The sequence below is a fragment of the Zea mays genome, chromosome 1, assembly GCF_902167145.1.
Source record: "Zea mays cultivar B73 chromosome 1, Zm-B73-REFERENCE-NAM-5.0, whole genome shotgun sequence".
Lineage (NCBI taxonomy): Eukaryota > Viridiplantae > Streptophyta > Magnoliopsida > Poales > Poaceae > Zea > Zea mays.
In genome coordinates this window covers 55,135,623-55,154,832 of record NC_050096.1, presented here as the reverse complement: position 1 = coordinate 55,154,832, position 19,210 = coordinate 55,135,623, and the positions used below count along the sequence as shown (strand labels likewise).

Sequence of the window (19,210 nt, the reverse complement as noted above, 5' to 3'; positions counted from 1 at the left end):
TAGGACAAACTTTCATAGCCTTAAGATAAAAGAACGGGGTAGCTATCTTGGAGACCTTATAAAACCTCAATTGAAAGTGATTTATATTGTGCTTGAGGTCAATATCTATTCCCAATAATAGGCCACCCTAAGATGATTTTGTTGGCTACCCTAAAACCTAAACCTTGAAAATGGGTTGATATGGTTTCATCCCCCACTCTCATGGAACCCATTCCTCTTAAGGGCTTGTGTGGGTGCTCTAGTATTCACCCTAAAACACTTGTATTGAGGTGAGTACTAGAGTATCCAAATAAGGCCTAAACTAAATGTTATGTTATTCGTGATATCTAAAATACTGATGTGACACTATTAAGGGCTTGTTTGGTTCTATACCTAAGAGCTAGCTTGGGAACCTTATTTTCTAAGGGATTTCTATTTTCACGAGGGAAAATAAACTAATTCCCTTAGGAAAATGAAAATCCCTTGTAAAAATGGTGTTCCCAAACTAGCCCTAAGGTGTCAAAAATTACCACACATTTTTATACTACACTTGCCTAACATGCCTAAGTTTAGATGCTCAAATTATGCGCCATAATTTGCCACACCTAAGGGAATCTTGTCATACTTTTACAAGTCATTAACTAGTGGGATACACGTAGCAGGAGAAAAATCTTGTCACAACTGTGGCTTCAAACCAAACACATGCTTAACTTAGATTAAACTTGCCTAACCCTAGGCGTGGCAATTGTGACGAGTGAGGCAACAAACCAAACTGTCCCCTAAATATGCATGAAACTACATAAAACAACAATTGAGAATAACCTAATATAGAACAGAGGAACTAGCATATATATCTTGTTTGGATGTAGATATTGGAACACGAAATTAGGAATTGGAATCAGATTTACAGAATTATTGTTTGATTGCACATGGAATTGAGATTTGGAATCAGAAACATAATTCTCTATAATTGGACTATAAATAGAAACACTCCCTCACAATACGGAGCATCACTCCTCTTATATTGAGTGGAAACAGACCACACAATTTCAAACTACAATTAAGTGACATTCAAACAATAAAATTAAAATTACAACTCATTTTAATATCATGACTGATTTGCAATTGAATCCAGTTTAATTTCACGTCCTCCAATATTGATATCCAAAAATAGCACTATAGGTATTAACTTCCTTAAACTCTCGTGATCAACGGCTAACAAGACCACGACGGAAGTAGGACTGCCGATGCATCGAACAATGGCCTCTCTAAAGCTCTTACAGATTTTCGGTGTGAACAAACTGAGGTTCAGGTTTTGTGGGTTTCTTACTGGCTAAGATTTTTTTTTTTTTTTGAAGAAACGCATCGTCATTAGAAAAGAGAAAGGGCTAAAGGCGCAGGGAGAAAAGAGCAGGAGTGTGAAAGGGCACCGAACCAATCCAGACCAAGCCGATGGTACGCATTAACGCATGGTGGAGGTCCAGCGACCAGCGGCAATTGTGGGAGGGCAGAGGAGACCAATAATGATGGCATCATGCCCCATGCATCGCAGCTTTGCAATGGCATCAAACTTCTTTTCATGCAGCTGGACTGCTGGAGCAACGGTGTGTTGGCTCAGCTGAATTGATGTATCGAACGAAATATCGGTCTCTTTAAACTTTATCACCTGTATGAAATGTAAATTATTATTACCATTTACGTTATATTTTGTGAACTAAACGACAGCAATATTGATCCATAGCTCGCGTGTCTGCAAATGTGCTCCCCACAAGCCAGAAGCTAAAAACCCCCTGACTAGACCGGCCAAGAACTAGCAGCGTCCATCAGCGCCAGCGGTAGTAGTTGTATTGTATTTTCTGTCCTGAATCCGAATTGTAACCATGTGTCGGATTGGTGACGCGGACCTGGTATTGGTACTTGCGCGATCTTGCATTCCTCATCCGAGCTTGTCCGGAATCCGACGCCATGTTGGTCCTACGGCCCATCGCAATCAGACACTGACGCAGTGACACTACACGCGTACTACCTCCGTTGCCGTGCCATGCCAAATGGCATTGGCAATACACGCATGTTCAGCCCTGCGAGAAATGAGGCAGCTGGTTCAGAAAAGAGAACAAAAGATGCAAAGGGCCAAAGGCTTGCATCGTCAGAGAAGAGATGGCCTCCGGGCTCCCGGGCCCGGCCGGCCAATCTTTGCGCGCGTTGAAACGCTGCAAGAGCACCCGCGCGCGGTACTGAAGATATCCTGACGTCCGTAGGCGTAGCCATTGCTGATGCTGACAAAGCACACGAAACGAGGCGATGCACGAAGAGCGGATGCCATACTACTGCGGTACTGCCAAGCTACAGTAGTAGCCGCACCACGAAGCTTGTATTCCGTCCGTCGTCGTTGCTGCCTGCCCAGTGCCCAGCGGCCAGCGCCGCCCGAGAGGTCGCTTTCTCCGTCTGCAGTGCAGCGGCAGCGATCAGCCTGCCCGGTGCACACAGGCACACAGCCACACAGGCACGGGAACATGCGCTGCTTGTCTGGAGGGTTGGACTGGGGCGAGCCGTGTCTGGTTCTGGTCTCGTGGGAGAGCCGTGACTGCGTCTCCCGCTCGGGGTTTGCTTGGAACGAGTCGTGACTGTATATCCCACACAGGGTTGACTTTGGTCAAGCCGTGACTGCGTATCCCACTCAAGGTTGGCCTCGGAACGAGTCGTGATTGCGTCTCTCGCCCGAATTTAGCATCAACATCAACTGCCCCCGTCCTCGGCTACCTCATCCCCCGCCCCGACCTCCTCAACCTCGCCGTCGTGCCGCTGCAGCCGGTCCTGAGGTTCCCGTCGGTGGTGGACCTCCCGACATTCAAGACTCGAGGCATGGAGGGGGGAGGGGGCTGGAAGCCTAGAATCACGAGGATGGAAGGAGCATCGACGTTGGGGCGAGGTTGGGCGCGTCGGCGTGCAATCGATGTTGGAAAATAACGCGTGTGGCGAGGAAGGAAAGAGCGCACAATGTTGTTAGAGACGATGGCTTGGGAGGGGGCATGGAAGGAAGGCGCGCACATGGTTAGAGTCAGACGGGGTTCGAGTGGGGCATGGAAGGACCTGTGTGGACCAACCGTGTGGACGCGACCGATAGGGGGCGCGCGGGGGGAGGGAGGGTATGAACGCTAACGCTAAACTTTTAATATAGTAGTATAGATATAGATGGGGTTACAGTTAGGTATCAGTAGCTCAAAATGGATAGGTACATTCTTAAGAGGCGTCCGGGTATGAATCTCTAGATTGACCCTGTTTTCGTCACTTCTTTTCCCTCCACGTGTCCCATATCTATTTTAAATACAGGGTTATAAGAAAAACAAGTCACTTCATCAAATACCATAATCTAAACATTTAATATAAACAAATAACATAAACTAGAAAACAACAAAATAAAATTTATGGATAACAACCAGGTTTAATCTACATTTGAATCTAAACATAAAACCTATCATTATAACTTAATCATAAAACATATGCATCGACATGTCGCATACAAATCAAGAGCAGAAACTAAATATGCGTTTGTAAATGTAAATAACCTATATAGATAACTTACTAGGGATGCAAAATACAACTAACATAGACTAAATCAATGCATATAAATTGAGAAGGAGAGGGAGATACCTGCTCTCGAATATCTAAAAAAATGTTCAAACTTCCAATATGGAATCAATAGACCAATAAATGTTGGAAGGATTGGGGATAGTAAGATAGAAAGAGAGAGAAAAAAATGGAGGATGGGCGTGGACAGGCGTAGGACAGGGAAAAGAAGTATCTAGATAGGTGTTGGACCTCAGTACTAAGATTTGTGGCAACGATCTTACCACCATAGGTTATGGCATCAAAGTTGGAGTAGAAGCTATAGGTCATGCCGCCACCGACTCTAGGGTCAAAAAATGATTTTAATTACTATAAATCTAAACGTGAAATTTTAATAAAAATGGAACTACAATTTAAAAGGGCGCGCGTGTATGTGTGGCTCGACATGGGCCGGCCTACGCCGTATCATATTTTGAATGTGAAAATCAGGCCCACAAAACGGCACTCGAGCACACTAATTCACCGAGTGGCTTCGACAAAATAGCCTACCAGTGTCGTCCCAGCCGCCGTCCCGTCCCGTCCGCCGTCAAACGTCATCCGAATCCGCGCCGCGACCAGCGAAGAAGGTAGGAAGCATCCGGAACGGAGACGCGCCTCCTGCCTCGCCTTCCTCCCATGGCGCCGCCCCTCGCCGCCGTCTCATCGTCGTCGCCCCTATTCTCTCCTTCATCGTCCCGCCCCATCCGCCGCTGCCACGCACCTCCTCCTTCTATCTCCTTCCAGACGCGGGGACGCTCGCCCACGGCGGCGGCGGCAGCTGAGTCTTCTGTCAGCACGCTTCTCGAGGTGCGCGGACTCACCGCATCCGTGAAGGAGACTGGGCAGCAGATCCTCGCCGGCGTCGACCTCACCATCCGCGAGGGCGAGGTTCGTGTGGGCAGCTCGTGGAGTCGTCGGCTGCAATTTTATTGGCGGCTTGTTGTACGTATATTGCTTAATTGGGACTGCAAGGGATCGACTGATGCTAGTTTTATGCCTGTGTTTGACTGTCATAGATTCATGCGATTATGGGGAAGAACGGCTCCGGCAAGAGCACCCTCACAAAAGTAAGGAACTTCTGTTGGATGCACATATTTTTTCATGTTATATTTGGAACCATATCAGTCGATTGAAAAATAGGACAATTGTCTTCGGGCATGAAAGAATATAACATGTCAGTAAGGAGCTTTTGTTATATTTGGAACCATATTAGTAAGGAGCTTTTGTTCATCCTAGTTTTCTCTATGTTAGCCACCAACCGTAGGCCTACCCTACTGCTGTATTGCTATTGCAGTAAAATTTTGCTTTGGTAAAAATTGCTGCACTAGGCAGGATGGGCTTACACGTGTAGTAAAACAGTACTAACACCATCCTGTTAGTTCAGTAAGCTAGCCCTGCATACCTTTCTAATAAAGTTTATAAGCAAGGATATGGCCTAAATACAAATTGTAAAAGACCGTGCTCTTTGGTCTTTGCTCTGGTACCTGCTCATTAAACTGAATTTTTCACCTTTGCCTTGCAGGTTCTCGTTGGCCATCCTCATTATGAGGTAACTGGTGGTACCATTCTCTTCAAGGGTGAGGACCTGGTTGACATGGAGCCAGAGGACAGATCTCTAGCAGGCCTTTTCATGAGTTTCCAAGCACCTATTGAGATTCCTGGAGTCAGCAATTTCGATTTTCTGCTCATGGCTGTGAATGCTCGCAGAGAAAGGAGTGGTCTACCAGCATTGGGGCCCCTTGAGGTAAACTTCACAATTATATGCGCCAAGATACACTGTCAATTTTCACAAGAGATAATTATAATTTTAAACTGTTTTAATATAATTATTATACAACATAATGATCTTTAGTACTGATGTATCGTATAATAGGCAGGAAAGGGATGAGCGTAGCCAGTAGTTGTTTTGTTTTGGTTCATTTCATTATTGGTTCCAAATGGAGCTTTCCTTGCCATATTGACGGTAGCATTATGGTTCTCTCTTCTTTATGTTTTTTTGTTTTCGAATGTCTAGTAATACATAACTTTGTAAGCATTTTCTAGACGATCTGTTTTTATCATATTTATTGATTCTGAGTTGTAGTGGCATTGATTTTGAAACATCTTTGGTTTCTCTCGCAGTTTTACTCAGTTGTATCGCCCAAAGTTGATGCCTTGAAGATGGACCCAAAGTTCCTTGATCGCAATGTGAATGAAGGTTTTAGCGGTGGTGAAAGGAAGCGTAATGAGATATTGCAGCTTTCAGTAAGATTCTTGATCACCTTTTCTGTCTTGATATCACCATGAATTTGCATGGCATTTTGGTTTATCTGCCAATGAATATCAGTGGCTGTGAACTAAGACAAGCTGTGCGTTTTTTAGAAAATATCCTACTACAGGCATGATGTTTTAAAACATCTCAGGGTTAATTATATAGGACTGTAGGGAAGTGTATTTCTTGGCTCACAACCTTGCATGCAGTTTTTTCTGTTATGAGTATTGAGTTGGGTTTTTTTCTGCCTGAAATTCATGGAAAATTTGTCTGCAGACATTCATTTTTAGAAGCTATGCGTGTTACATGAACTGCATATTTGGTACCATGATTACATTTTGTCATGTTTGTATTTTATTCACTAGGCCTTTCTTTTCGCTATGAGAATCATCTTTGGAAACAGTTATGTGTTCCCTTATTTGAGCATATATTGTTGTTTTTGTGGCTTGTTAGGTATGTTGTGCACATGTGCTTGATGAAGTTTCCACGCATTAGTAGTTTTGTAGACATTTTTACTAGGCTTCAGAATTTGTCTTGTCTATCTATCTGTGCACTTCATCAATAGACTTCCATCTCTGATTCAGGGTGTTTGTTTATTAATTTAGGTCATTGGAGCAGATTTAGCCCTTCTTGACGAGATAGATTCAGGGTTAGATGTTGATGCACTTGAAGATGTTGCTAATGCAGTGAATGGGCTGTTGACACCCCAAAACTCTGTTCTGATGATTACACATTACCAACGTCTTTTGGATCTCATTAAGCCCAGTTACGTTCACATCATGGTAAGCCGCAACATGTTTGTTTAGAGATGTCTAATATATGTTCACTTTAGTTGTTTATCCCTTGTGTCCTCTTCCTAGGGAGGTATCAGGTATGCGTCTTGATTTATATGCCAACGAGCTAAAGGGCCTCTAGCCAAGTTGGTTAGGTGGTTTGAATAGCACTCCTCAGGTCCTGGGTTCTACTCCCCGTGGGAGCGAATTTCAGGCTGTGGTTAAAAAAAAAATCCTCTCGTCTGCCCCACGCCAAAGCACAGGTCTAAGGCCCGGTTCCGGTCGCCGTCGTTTCTCACATGGGATACGGTGTCGCTGTGTATGATAGGGCAGAGGTTCGGAGGTTTTCTCGACCTGCGTGAGAAGGTCTTCTTAATATAATGCCCGGGGGCTGTCTTACCTCCCGCAGGTTGAGTTTTTATATATGCCAACGAATATTCCATGCACTTCAGTATGAATATGTTTACACTTCAGATTTAATATATCTGTTTAGGTGTATTTAATGTATCTGTTCCTGTATGTTTGTTCTTCCTAGGACATTTCTTGCAAATTTATGACTATTTGGTCGTTACATCGATTTGTGCATCATTATATAGCAGATGTAGCAGTTCCATACAAAAAGGATGCACTTGTGGTCTCTATTTTGCTATCTGTGCAATGTTAGTTAGGGATAAGGTGGTGAAGAGCTTCTACTTCCGCTGTTCTTTTTTGTTTGATGTTTCATACATCACACGCTTCTTAAATAAAATTACTAGATGTCCCATGCCATCTCACTAAATTTGGATGTTCGTTAACACCCCCCTTGCCTTGTGACCAATTAACACTGGCACTTAGTCTTGTACATTATATCACACAAGGAATGCAGTTACTTCATAAAGATGTTAATATTTCTCTTCGTTAAACCAGATGGAAAAAAGGACTTGTCCAAAACAAAGCTAAGGAAGGATGTAACTCGAAACAAATTTTAACAGGGAACATTTGACGAGTTCACTCATATGACCTCCACAGTAACCTTGTTGGTGTCTTTGTAAAAAAAAACTCGGCCGGGGAAGGAAAGACCGTCCTTCCAGTATTATATTAAGAAGAGACCGAAAACATAGTCCCGATCGAGAAAACCCCCAAACCCTGGCTCCCCATCACTAACGCGTCGATCAACTGCCCACTGTGCAACGGCCCAGCCGTAGGATGGCGCGCAGGATATCGATCCCCGAGAGCGGACGGGGCACAACGAGGGGATATTTTTAACCAAGCCTGAAATTCGCCCCTGAGGGAGATCGAACCCGGGATCTGGATGTGCTACTCGGAAGCATTAACCATTACGCTAGAGGCCCTTTTACGTTGGTGTCTTTGTAGTTCCTTAATTTCCCAAGCGAGCGTTAGAATCTGGGAGCATTGGTTTAAGTATTTGGGTTCTTTCTGACTTTCAATAATGAAGGGTTCATCCTGTTTCTGATAGTTCTTCTGATTGGTTACTCCCAGGAAAATGGCAAGATAATCAAGACGGGTGACAGTTCTATTGCCACACAAATTAATGAAGGCGGCTTCAAATCTATCGCCCTTGTATAGCGTGAAAGCAGCAGGTTGTGTTTTGTTCCCTGCACCTTCCCCTTTTTCTTCTGTTGGAATATTCTTGGTTTTCTGACTGAAATTGAACTATGCACTTACATGGTGGCAATACCAATGACGCCTCTTAATAAAAGAAATACAATGATTAAAAGAAATATGTTTAGGTTGATGTGTGAAAAAGTAAATGAGGTTCTTGAGGACTGTACACTTATTGCAGGTCAAATAACAGAAATGGCTCGCTGGGCTTGTTCACCAGCCACTAAGCCTACTTGCCAGGACAGAATGCCTACTGCTTGGGGTTTGCACTGTTGCCTACTGCATTCAGAGGTGTACCACATACGAATTTAGTAAAAAAAAATGAGTTAGTGCTCTGTTCGACTAGGCATGTTGTCTTGCCTCGTCGAGGGTGGGGAGCTGGATACACCACCTCCTCTATGTAAGAATGTTTGGATGAAGGTATTGATACATGTAGTCATACATAGGGATAGCATGTCGTGCGTGCATACAAGGTCCAAATTTTGTATGTTTGAATTATGACTTATTCTCCCAGGCTTCTGGCTATCAAGGCTGGTGCTGCGTGCAACTTTTGTAACATTTTTAGCACTTCACACCGATGTTCAGACCTAGAAAGCAATTCAGTTGTTCTCTAAACTGTTATATACCATTCGAAATTTGAAACGTGCCATTACCGTGGCTTGCTCTTCCAACACTGCGTGCCTCCAAACAACGTCTAAGTTGAGCTGAGCGGGGAACATCATGGTGAAAATCTGACTCTGCTGCTTGCAACGTAGAAAGTTGAGCTGAGCGGGAACATGATGGTGAAAATCTGACTCTGCTGTTTGCAACGTAGAAAGTTGAGCTGAGCGGGAACATGATGGTGAAAATCTGACTCTGCTGCTTGCAACGTAGAAAGTTGAGCTGAGCGGTAACATCATGGTGAAAATCTGACTCTGCTGCTTGCAACATAGAAATGAGCCCGAGCGTGGACCCTTGTCTGTCTACGTAGGTCCGCACCTGAGTGTGGAAAAGCTCCTTAGCTGCATTCTGAACAAGTGACATATGACTCCACTAACGGTATCGGCAGGCAGGTGCTGCATTTCCGTTATTCCATTACAGTTGGCTGTTGGCCTGCGTCCCGAAGAATATGATTCGTTCACTAGTTGGGATCGGTGGACCATGCTCTGAGGTTTCTTCTACCCTTTACCCGTCCACCACTGATGGTGAGTGGCTACGGAGCCTCCCCTGTTACCATCGCCAAGTGCTAACACCGTCCAATAACAATCGGACCTCTCTGAGGTGGCGCCTTTCTTGCCGCTTTAGTATGTATATATATAAGCATCGACCACGATCAGGTCGGCGTTGACTCATGCACACTGGTCCAATACTCCAATTCAATATATAAGATACGCTATAGAGCAATACAAGATAGGCTGTAGAGTATGGCAACTCATTTCAGCATTGACTTGTTCGTTCTGGCGCAACCAAGAGGCGAATTTATGGAAAAGCAAAGCGGAAAGTAGTCAACCTCGCTTTCTCTGCCCGAGTCTGCAGGCACCATTTTGTAACTTTTTATGTTTTTTTTTCTTCTTTCTCGCGCGCTCGCTCGCTCATGTGAATCAAATTGTTTCATATGAACTTCTCCAAAAGGTTCCCCTCAAGTTCTTGCATTGTTCATGCCGTGCCGTTTCTAGGAGGGTCAATTTTCAGGGCCTGTTTAGGAGTAAAGTAATTTTACAGTTTCTATGCAATACTAGGATTTTGGATAGTACTGTAGTATTTTATGACATGAGGTGTTTAGTTGCGTTCCTGGAAACCATAATATTCTAAATACTATGGTATTTTCAGAGTAATATAAACTCCACTCTAACCTAATATTTTAATGGCATGAATAGCTTTTGTTTAATATCATAGTTTACAATATGTATAAACATTGTTGCCAAACTTGCCCTCAACCTCTACCAGAACATTTTGCCATTGCCCCGTTGCGCCTGTTGATTGGCAGCGCAGGCCACAGTTGCCTTACTACTACCCCTCTACCGGCGTGAAAGGAGTCCGCCGGTGGTTGCCATGGTCGCCATCGCACGACCGCGGCGGCGGCGCGGTTGGGTCCACGTGGCGCGCACCTGGGGCGCTGGCGGTGGCGGTGCAAATGGGGGGCCATCATCCTGAGGCGGCCGTGGGCTGACTCAGAGAAACGACCTAATCCTGAATCCGGTCGCATTCGGGGAATGTCTTCCGGCCTCCCGCTAATTCCATGGCGTAATCATGCCTTTTCGCATTAGCAGCTCGCTTTCGCAGTGGGCGGCGAGGTGACGCTTGCTTGCGCGTTGGGCGGTGACTCATGCCACCGTCCTGATCGAACTCACACTATAAAACCCATGCGCTGAGAGTTACCCTTGACATCGTCTCTGTTCTTGGCGGCCGCATTGGCACATACACATACAGGTATAGTCCTAGTTCTATCTCAGGTAGGACTTCTTCTCTCCCCCGCCTCTATTACATTGGTCCTGCAACCGATGGTGATATGAAATGAATCTTACAGTCTGTTCGCGCATCAGAGAAAAAACGTTGGCAAGCAAGCATGTAATATATATCTAGCCTTGTGTCTCACTGCCAGTTTACGAACAATGCTTGCAGTGGGCGCGGGTACGTCTGTGAATTAAAACCTGATCGATCGATAGACATGCTGACGGTCCGCATCGCCCCGTGGCGGCGGCTCGCGCTCCTCGCCCTGCTGCCGCACCTGTTCCTCAGCGCCGCCGCCGTCGTCGCGAGGCAGTGTCTCTGGCCGGGCCAGGCGTCCGACGACGCCGGGTGCCTCAGCTGGCGCGTCATGGTGGAGGCCAACAACGCCCGCGGGTGGCGCACGGTGCCCCCGCAGTGCGTCGGGTACGTCAGCGGGTACATGACCCGGGGCCAGTACCAGCGGGACGTGGCCGGCGTGGCAGAGCAGGCGCGCGCCTACGCCGACGGGGTGGCCGCCGACGCCGACGGCCTCGACGCCTGGGTCTTCGACATCGACGATACCTGCCTCTCCAACCTGCTCTACTACGAGGCCAAGCAGTTCGGGTACGCGTCCGCATGTCGGCATGGCTGCGACCTCGATCGATCCACCACTGCTAGCTATATAGCTCTCCTCTCTCCATGTTGTTCCTCACCTGTGGTTCTGGGCGTCTCGTCTCTTCCAGTGCGTACGACCCGCTGGCGTTCCGGGCTTGGGCGAGCAGGGAGGCGTGCCCGGGGATACATCCGGTGCTCGGGCTGTTCACGACGCTGCTGGACAAGGGCTTCAAGGTCTTCCTCCTCTCCGGGAGGGACGAGGAGACGCTGGGCTCGTGCACGGCGGCCAACCTGGAAGCGCAAGGCTTCTCCGGGTACGAGAGGCTCATCATGAGGTGCACACTGCACACATACATTCAGCTTCCACCACTCGGTCTATCTTTAGTACAGACAGTACGTACTAGCCGAGCGTTAGAACATGTAGTGCTCAGTGACGTGGACGGCTGAACATTCAGATTCACTGACAAAAGGAAAAGGCTGGACGGGTCCTCCAGTCACGATCACGATCTCTCAGATCGCCATCAGAAACGTCGTCACCCAGGTTATGAAATTGCATTCTGACGTGTCATGGCTGCCTGCCCCCCCGCAGGACTCCGGAGTACCGAGGGCAGAGCTCGTCGATCTTCAAGTCGGCGGTCAGGAAGCAGCTCGTGGACGAAGGCTACAGGATCCGCGGCAACGTCGGGGACCAGTGGAGCGACCTGCAGGGCGACTGCGCCGGCGACCGCGTGTTCAAGATACCCAACCCCATGTACTTTGTCCCCTGAAGCGGACATAGACCGGGTGCCTGATTGATTTCCTCGTAAAATTAAGCATGAGAATACGGACTACTACTTACCTAGGGCAAACGTCAAAGTGATCTGTAAACGGATTACGGATGGCCAATGCAGAATAAGCACAGGCCGTAAAGCATATATAAAGGAAGAGGAAGAAGAGTATTGACAGGCTCGAACCCATCGAGATCATATATAAAATAGCTACAAACTATCTGGTGGAATCCGTTAAAAATTCTTATATATATTTGCACAATTCTATTCAGAAAGACATAAAAACAGATTCAGAAGTGCTTTTCATTTTGTAATGTAGGAAAGCCGACTTTTAGAAAAAAAGTTGCTTGCTTACTGAGGGTGCGTTTGGTTTGACATTGACTTTTGCCCCTTAAAAGTCAAAAGTCAAACCAAATGTCCGGATCAAGAAAGCAGCTTTTTCTAAAAGCGAACTTTCTCGCAGTGCAAAATTGAAAGCACCCCTGGACATGCTTTTAGTAGCTTTTGGATAGAACTCTAAAAACATATATCGAATAACTTTTAACGGCTTATAGTGGTTTACACCAAACAGTTTTTAGCTTTTTAACAGCTCACACTCCACAACAACTTTTTCCACGGCTTATAGCTCAACCAAACAGACCCTGAGCCAAAATCAAAAGCCAAACCAAACACACTAATAATCTATATAAAATAACATATATTATATAATTCTACAAGCAAACAAACATACATATTCTTTTACACATTAGATTACAAGCAGAGGAGGTTTACAACTGAAAAAACAATATGTTACACCTAAACAGGCCCTAAGCAGTTAATTTTAGATTGGATTAGGAAAAAACCTCAGGTTCTATAAATTTACGAGGGTTCTAGGCTAAATATCATGCACTTATTTTTTCACAATGCATATCGACATAGATTTACTCTCGGTCTAGACACTGATTAGTAATTACTGAATTGTCATTACTATCTCTACTACTACTTAATACTACAGTGTAGGCGTTCATGGTGCACGGTTCTTCCTCCACCCCCGACATCCCCTCTCTACTTCGCTCCCCATCGCGCCCTCCTCACCCTCCCAGCTGCGATCCCCGTCACCCGCAATCCCCAAAGGGGACGCGTCGGTGCCGGAGCTGCCGAGGGCGGAGCTGACGGCCATCTTTCGGGTGACGGCGGACCTCCTCGGCGACCCGGCGTGAACGCAGCTCCACCCGCGGCCCTGCACCGACACGCCGTGGCCGGGCCTACAGTGCGAGCTCGCACCCGACGACGCGCGCGTGCTCCGCGCCACCCGCCTCCACCTGGGCCCCGATGTTGCCACCCCGCCCTGCACGCGTTGACGCCAGAGCTACCGGGGGGCGGAGCTGTGGCCATCTTCCGGGTGATGGCGGACCTCCTCGGCGACCCGGCGTGGCCGCAGCTCCACCCGCGGCCCTGCACCGACACGCCGTGGCCGGGCCTGTAGTGTGAGCTCGCGCCTGACGACGCGTGCGTGCTCCACGCCACTCGCCTCCACCTGGGCCCGACGTCGCCACCCCGCCCTATAGGCCCGGGGCTAGGCTTGGCCCCGCCTCGCTGCGCGGCCTGCCGCACCTCCGGACGCTCTCCATCTGCTTCGTCACCGCCCAGGCCCCCGTCGAGCTGCCGCTCGCGCTGATCACGTTGTCATCCTCGCTCGAGAAGATCGTGCTCAAGTCCAACCCCGGCCTCACCGGCCCCATACCGGCGACGTTGGTTCTTGTTTTGGTAAATAGTATGTTATACACCGATGGTTACCAATTGAGTGATAAATATTGTGTTATCTGAATAATCTGCAGAGAGGAGCTTGACTATGAGGTTAGTGAAGAATGATAGCTACTACTATACTAGCAGTGCCTGTTTTACTCTGCAGGTATCTGAAAGGGAATTAGGCTTACACCTAGTTCCTAAATAATTTTGGTGGTTGAATTGCCCAACAAAAATCTTTGGACTAACTAGTTTGCCCAAGTGTATAGATTATACAGGTGTAAAAGGTTCACACTCAGCCAATAAAAAGACCAAGTTTTGGATTCAACAAAGGAGCAAAGGGGCAACCGAAGGCACCCCTGGTCTGGCGCACCGGACTGTCCGGTGCGCCACCGGACAGTGTCCGGTGCGCCAAGGGAGGTCGGCCTCAGGAACTCGCCAGCTTCGGGAAACTCCAACGGCTTGTCCGCTATAATTCACCGGACTGTCCGGTGTGCACCGGACTGTCCGGTGCGACTCCGGAGCAACGGCTAACTCCGCGCCAACGGCTACCTGCAGAGCAATAAATGCGCGCGCAGGAGTCAGAATCGCCCATGCTGGCACACCGGACACCCAGGCGGGCCCACAAGTCAGAAGCTCCAACGGTCAGAATCCAACGACAGTGATGACGTGGCAGGGGGCACCGGACTGTCCGGTGTGCACCGGACTGTCCGGTGCGCCATCGAGCAGACAGCCTCCCAACGGCCACTTTTGGTGGTTGGGGCTATAAATACCCCAATCACCCCACCATTCATGGCATCCAAGTTTTCCACTTCTCAACTACTACAAGAGCTCTAGCATTCAATTCTAGACACACCAAAGAGATCAAATCCTCTCCAAATCCCACACAACGCCATAGTGACTAGAGAGAGTGATTTGCTTGTGTTCTTTCGAGCTCTTGCGCTTGGATTGCTTTCTTCTTTCTTGATCCTTCTTTTGCAACCAAACTCACTTGTAATTGAGGCAAGAGACACCAATCCTGTGGTGGTCCTTGTGGGAACTTTGTGTTCCAAGTGATTGAGAAGAGAAAGCTCACTCGATCCGTGGATCGTTTGAGAGAGGGAAGGGTTGAAAGAGACCCGGCCTTTGTGGCCTCCTCAACGGGGAGTAGGTTTGCAAGAACCGAACCTCGGTAAAACAAATCTCCGTGTCTCACTTGCTTATTCGCTTGGGATTTGTTTTGCGCCCTCTCTTGCGGATTCGTTTCTTATTACTAACGCTAACCCCGGCTTGTAGTTGTGTTTATATTTGTAAATTTCAGTTTCGCCCTATTCACCCCCCTCTAGGCGACTATCAATTGGTATCAAAGCCCGGTGCTTCATTAGAGCCTAACCGCTCGAAGTGATGTCGGGAGATCACGCCAAGAAGGAGATGGAGACCGGCGAAAAGCCCACTACAAGCCACGGGAGCACTTCATCAGAAGAATCCCGCACCAAGAGGAAGGAGAAGAAGAAGGACTCCTCCAAACGGAAGGAGAAAAAGTCTTCCTCTTCTCACCACAAAGAGAAGAAGGAAAAATCTTCTTCTCACAAACCGCATCGGAAAGGGGACAAGCACAAAAGGATGAGGAAGGTGGTCTACTACGAGACCGACACTTCATCAACATCGACCTCCGACTCCGATGCGCCCTCCGTCACTTCTAAGCGTCAAGAGCGCAAGAAGTATAGTAAGATCCCCCTACGCTACCCTCGCATTTCCAAACATACACCTTTACTTTCCGTCCCATTAGGCAAACCACCAACTTTTGATGGTGAAGATTACGCTAGGTGGAGCGATTTAATGCGATTTCATCTAACCTCGCTCCACAAAAGCATATGGGATGTTGTTGAGTTTGGCGCGCAGGTACCATCCGTAGGGGATGAGAACTATGATGAGGATGAGGTGGCCCAAATCGAGCACTTCAACTCTCAAGCAACAACAATACTCCTAGCCTCTTTAAGTAGAGAGGAGTATAACAAAGTTCAAGGGTTGAAGAACGCAAAAGAGATTTGGGATTTACTCAAGACCGCGCATGAAGGTGATGAGCTCACCAAGATCACCAAGCGGGAAACGATTGAGGGGGAGCTCGGTCGGTTCCGGCTTCGCAAAGGGGAGGAGCCACAACACATGTACAATCGGCTCAAGACCTTGGTGAACCAAGCGCGCAACCTCGGGAGCGTAAAGTGGGATGACCACGAGGTGGTTAAGGTTATTCTAAGATCACTTATTTTCCTTAACCCTACTCAAGTTCAATTAATTTGTGGTAATCCTAGATATACTAAAATGACCCCCGAGGAAGTTATCGGGAATTTTGTAAGTTTTGAGTGCATGATCGAAGGCTCGAGGAAGATCAACGAGCTTGATGATGCCACCACATCCGAAGCTCAACCCGTTGCATTCAAGGCAACGGAGGAGAAGAAGGAGGAGTCTACACCAAGTCGACAACCCATAGACGCCTCCAAGCTCGACAATGAGGAAATGGCGCTCGTCATCAAGAGCTTCTGCCAAATCCTCAAGCAAAGGAGGGGAAAGGATTACAAGTCCCGCTCCAAGAAGGTTTGCTACAAGTGTGGTAAGCCCGGTCATTTTATTGCTAAATGTCCTATATCTAGTGACAGTGACCGAGGCGACGACAAGAAGGGGAGAAGAAAGGAGAAGAAGAGGTACTACAAGAAGAAGGGCGGCGATGCCCATGTTTGTCGCGAGTGGGACTCCGACGAAAGCTCAAGCGACTCCTCCGACGACGAGGACGCCGCCAACATCGCCGTCACCAAGGGACTCCTCTTCCCCAACGTCGGCCACAAGTGCCTCATGGCAAAGGACGGCAAACGGAAGAAGGTTAAATCCAACTCATCCACTAAATATGAATCTTCTAGTGATGATAATGCTAGTGATGAGGAAGATAATTTGCGTTCCCTTTTTGCCAACCTTAACATAGCTCAAAAGGAAAAATTAAATGAATTGGTTAGTGCTATTCATGAAAAGGATGACCTTTTGGATTCCCAAGAGGATTGTCTAATTAAAGAAAACAAAAAACATGTTAAGGTTAAAAAGGCTTATGCTCTAGAAGTAGAAAAATGTGAAAAATTATCTAGTGAGCTAAGCACTTGCCGTGAGTTGATTGACAACCTTAGGAATGAAAATGCTATTTTAAATGCTAAGGTTGATTCTCATGTTTGTAATGTTTCAATTCCCAATCCTAGAGATAATAATGATTTGCTTGCTAGGATTGAAGAATTAAACATTTCTCTTGCTAGTCTTAGAATAGAAAATGAGAATTTAATTGCTAAGGCTAAAGAACTAGATGTTTGCAATGCTACCATTTCCAATCTTAGAGATAAAAATGATATTCTTCATGCTAAGATTGTTGAACTTAATTCTTGCAAACCCTCTACATCTATTGTTGAGCATGTATCTATTTGTACTAGATGTAGAGATGTTGATGTTAATGCTATTCATGATCATATGGCTTTAATTAAACAACAAAATGATCATATAGCTAAATTAGATGCTAAAATTGCCGAGCATAACTTAGAAAATGAAAAATTTAAATTTGCTAGAAGTATGCTATATAATGGGAGACGCCCTGGCATCAAGGATGGCATTGGCTTCCAACGGGGAGACAATGCCAAACTTAATGCCCCTCCTAAGAACTTATCTAACTTTGTTAAAGGCAAGGCTCCCATGCCTCAGGATAACGAGGGCTACATTTTGTACCCTGCCGGTTATCCCGAGAGCAAAATAAGGAAAATTCATTCTAAGAAGTCTCACTCTGGCCCTAATCATGCTTTTATGTATAAGGGTGAGACATCTAGTTCTAGGCAACCAACCCGTGCTAAGTTGCCTAAGAAGAAAATTCCTAATGCATCAAATGAACATAGCATTTCATTTAAGACTTTTGATGCATCCTATGTTTTGACTAACAAATCTGGCAAGGTCGTTGCCAAGTTTGTTGGGGGCAAACACAAGGGATCAAAGACTTGTGTTTGGGTACCCAAAGTTCTTGTTTCTAATGCCAAAGGACCCAAAACAGTTTGGGTACCTAAAGTCAAGAACTAAATTTGTTTTGTAGGTTTATGCATCCGGGGGCTCAAGTTGGATACTCGACAGCGGGTGCACAAACCACATGACAGGGGAGAAGAAGATGTTCTCCTCATATGAGAAAAACCAAGATCCCCAACGAGCTATCACATTCGGGGATAGAAATCAAGGGTTGGTCAAAGGATTGGGTAAAATTGCTATATCTCCTGACCATTCCATTTCCAATGTTTTTCTTGTAGATTCTTTAGATTACAACTTGCTTTCTGTTTCTCAATTATGTCAAATGGGCTACAACTGTCTTTTTACTGATGTAGGTGTCACTGTCGTTAGAAGAAGTGATGATTCAATAGCATTTAAGGGAGTGTTAGAGGGTCAGCTATACTTGGTAGATTTTGATAGAGCTGAACTCGACACTTGCTTAATTGCTAAGACTAACATGGGTTGGCTCTGGCACCGCCGACTAGCCCATGTTGGGATGAAGAATCTTCATAAGCTTCTAAAGGGAGAGCACATTTTAGGATTAACAAATGTTCATTTTGAGAAAGACATGATTTGTAGCGCATGCCAGGCGGGGAAGCAAGTTGGAGTCCATCATCCACACAAGAACATCATGACGACCGACAGGCCGCTTGAGCTACTCCACATGGATCTATTCGGCCCGATTGCTTACATAAGCATCGGCGGGAGTAAGTATTGTCTTGTTATTGTGGATGATTATTCTCGCTTCACTTGGGTATTCTTTTTACAGGAAAAATCTCAAACCCAAGAGACTTTAAAGGGGTTCTTGAGACGGGCTCAAAATGAGTTCGGCTTAAGGATCAAGAAAATAAGAAGCGACAACGGGACGGAGTTCAAGAACTCTCAGATTGAAGGCTTCCTTGAGGAGGAGGGCATCAAGCATGAGTTCTCCTCTCCCTACACGCCTCAACAAAATGGTGTAGTGGAGAGGAAGAATCGAACTCTTTTGGACATGGCAAGAACCATGCTTGATGAGTACAAGACACCGGACCGGTTTTGGGCCGAAGCGGTCAACACCGCCTGCTACGCCATCAATCGGTTATATCTTCACCGAATCCTCAAGAAGACATCCTATGAACTCCTAACCGGTAAAAAGCCCAACATTTCATACTTTAGAGTTTTTGGTAGCAAATGCTTTATTCTTGTTAAAAGAGGTAGAAAATCTAAATTTGCTCCTAAAACTGTAGAAGGCTTTTTACTTGGTTATGACTCAAACACAAGGGCATATAGAGTCTTTAACAAGTCCACTGGACTAGTTGAAGTCTCATGTGACGTTGTGTTTGATGAAACTAACGGCTCTCAAGTAGAGCAAGTTGATCTTGATGAGATAGGTGAAGAACAGGCTCCATGCATAGCGCTAAGGAACATGTCCATTGGGGATGTGTGTCCTAGGGAATCCGAAGAGC

At 46.5% G+C, this 19,210-nt stretch overlaps 2 protein-coding genes and 1 pseudogene across 2 annotated transcripts; 2 read left to right on the top strand and 1 right to left on the bottom strand.

The window, feature by feature from the left end:
* Window positions 1-4,131: 4,131 nt before the first annotated feature.
* Window positions 4,132-8,823, top strand: LOC100273146 (uncharacterized). The gene is made up of 7 exons (NM_001147593.1): window positions 4,132-4,473; window positions 4,602-4,652; window positions 5,108-5,329; window positions 5,707-5,829; window positions 6,442-6,618; window positions 8,089-8,189; window positions 8,393-8,823. Exons 1-6 carry the CDS (start codon window positions 4,222-4,224, stop codon window positions 8,173-8,175), a joined length of 912 nt encoding a protein of 303 aa, NP_001141065.1. The 5' UTR covers window positions 4,132-4,221; the 3' UTR covers window positions 8,176-8,189; window positions 8,393-8,823.
* Window positions 8,824-10,582: 1,759 nt separating this feature from the next.
* On the top strand, window positions 10,583-12,264 carry LOC109943621 (acid phosphatase 1). The gene is made up of 4 exons (XM_020547127.2): window positions 10,583-10,620; window positions 10,813-11,244; window positions 11,364-11,570; window positions 11,825-12,264. The coding sequence occupies exons 2-4, from the start codon at window positions 10,859-10,861 to the stop codon at window positions 12,000-12,002; spliced, it is 771 nt and encodes a 256-aa protein (XP_020402716.1). The 5' UTR covers window positions 10,583-10,620; window positions 10,813-10,858; the 3' UTR covers window positions 12,003-12,264.
* Window positions 12,265-13,096: 832 nt separating this feature from the next.
* Window positions 13,097-19,210, bottom strand: part of LOC103644634 (uncharacterized) — a 28,984-nt pseudogene continuing 22,870 nt past the window's right edge.

Excerpts from the sequence above, each read along its gene's own strand:
- LOC100273146 (NM_001147593.1), top strand. The coding sequence starts at position 4,222 with ATGGCGCCGCCCCTCGCCGCCGTCTCATCGTCGTCGCCCCTATTCTCT. Across the intron at positions 4,474-4,601 it reads TCACCATCCGCGAGGGCGAG|ATTCATGCGATTATGGGGAA; the intron begins GTTCGTGTGGGC and ends TGACTGTCATAG. Across the intron at positions 4,653-5,107 it reads GCAAGAGCACCCTCACAAAA|GTTCTCGTTGGCCATCCTCA; the intron begins GTAAGGAACTTC and ends TTTGCCTTGCAG.
- LOC109943621 (XM_020547127.2), top strand. The coding sequence starts at position 10,859 with ATGCTGACGGTCCGCATCGCCCCGTGGCGGCGGCTCGCGCTCCTCGCC. Across the intron at positions 11,245-11,363 it reads TACGAGGCCAAGCAGTTCGG|TGCGTACGACCCGCTGGCGT; the intron begins GTACGCGTCCGC and ends CGTCTCTTCCAG. Across the intron at positions 11,571-11,824 it reads TACGAGAGGCTCATCATGAG|GACTCCGGAGTACCGAGGGC; the intron begins GTGCACACTGCA and ends GCCCCCCCGCAG.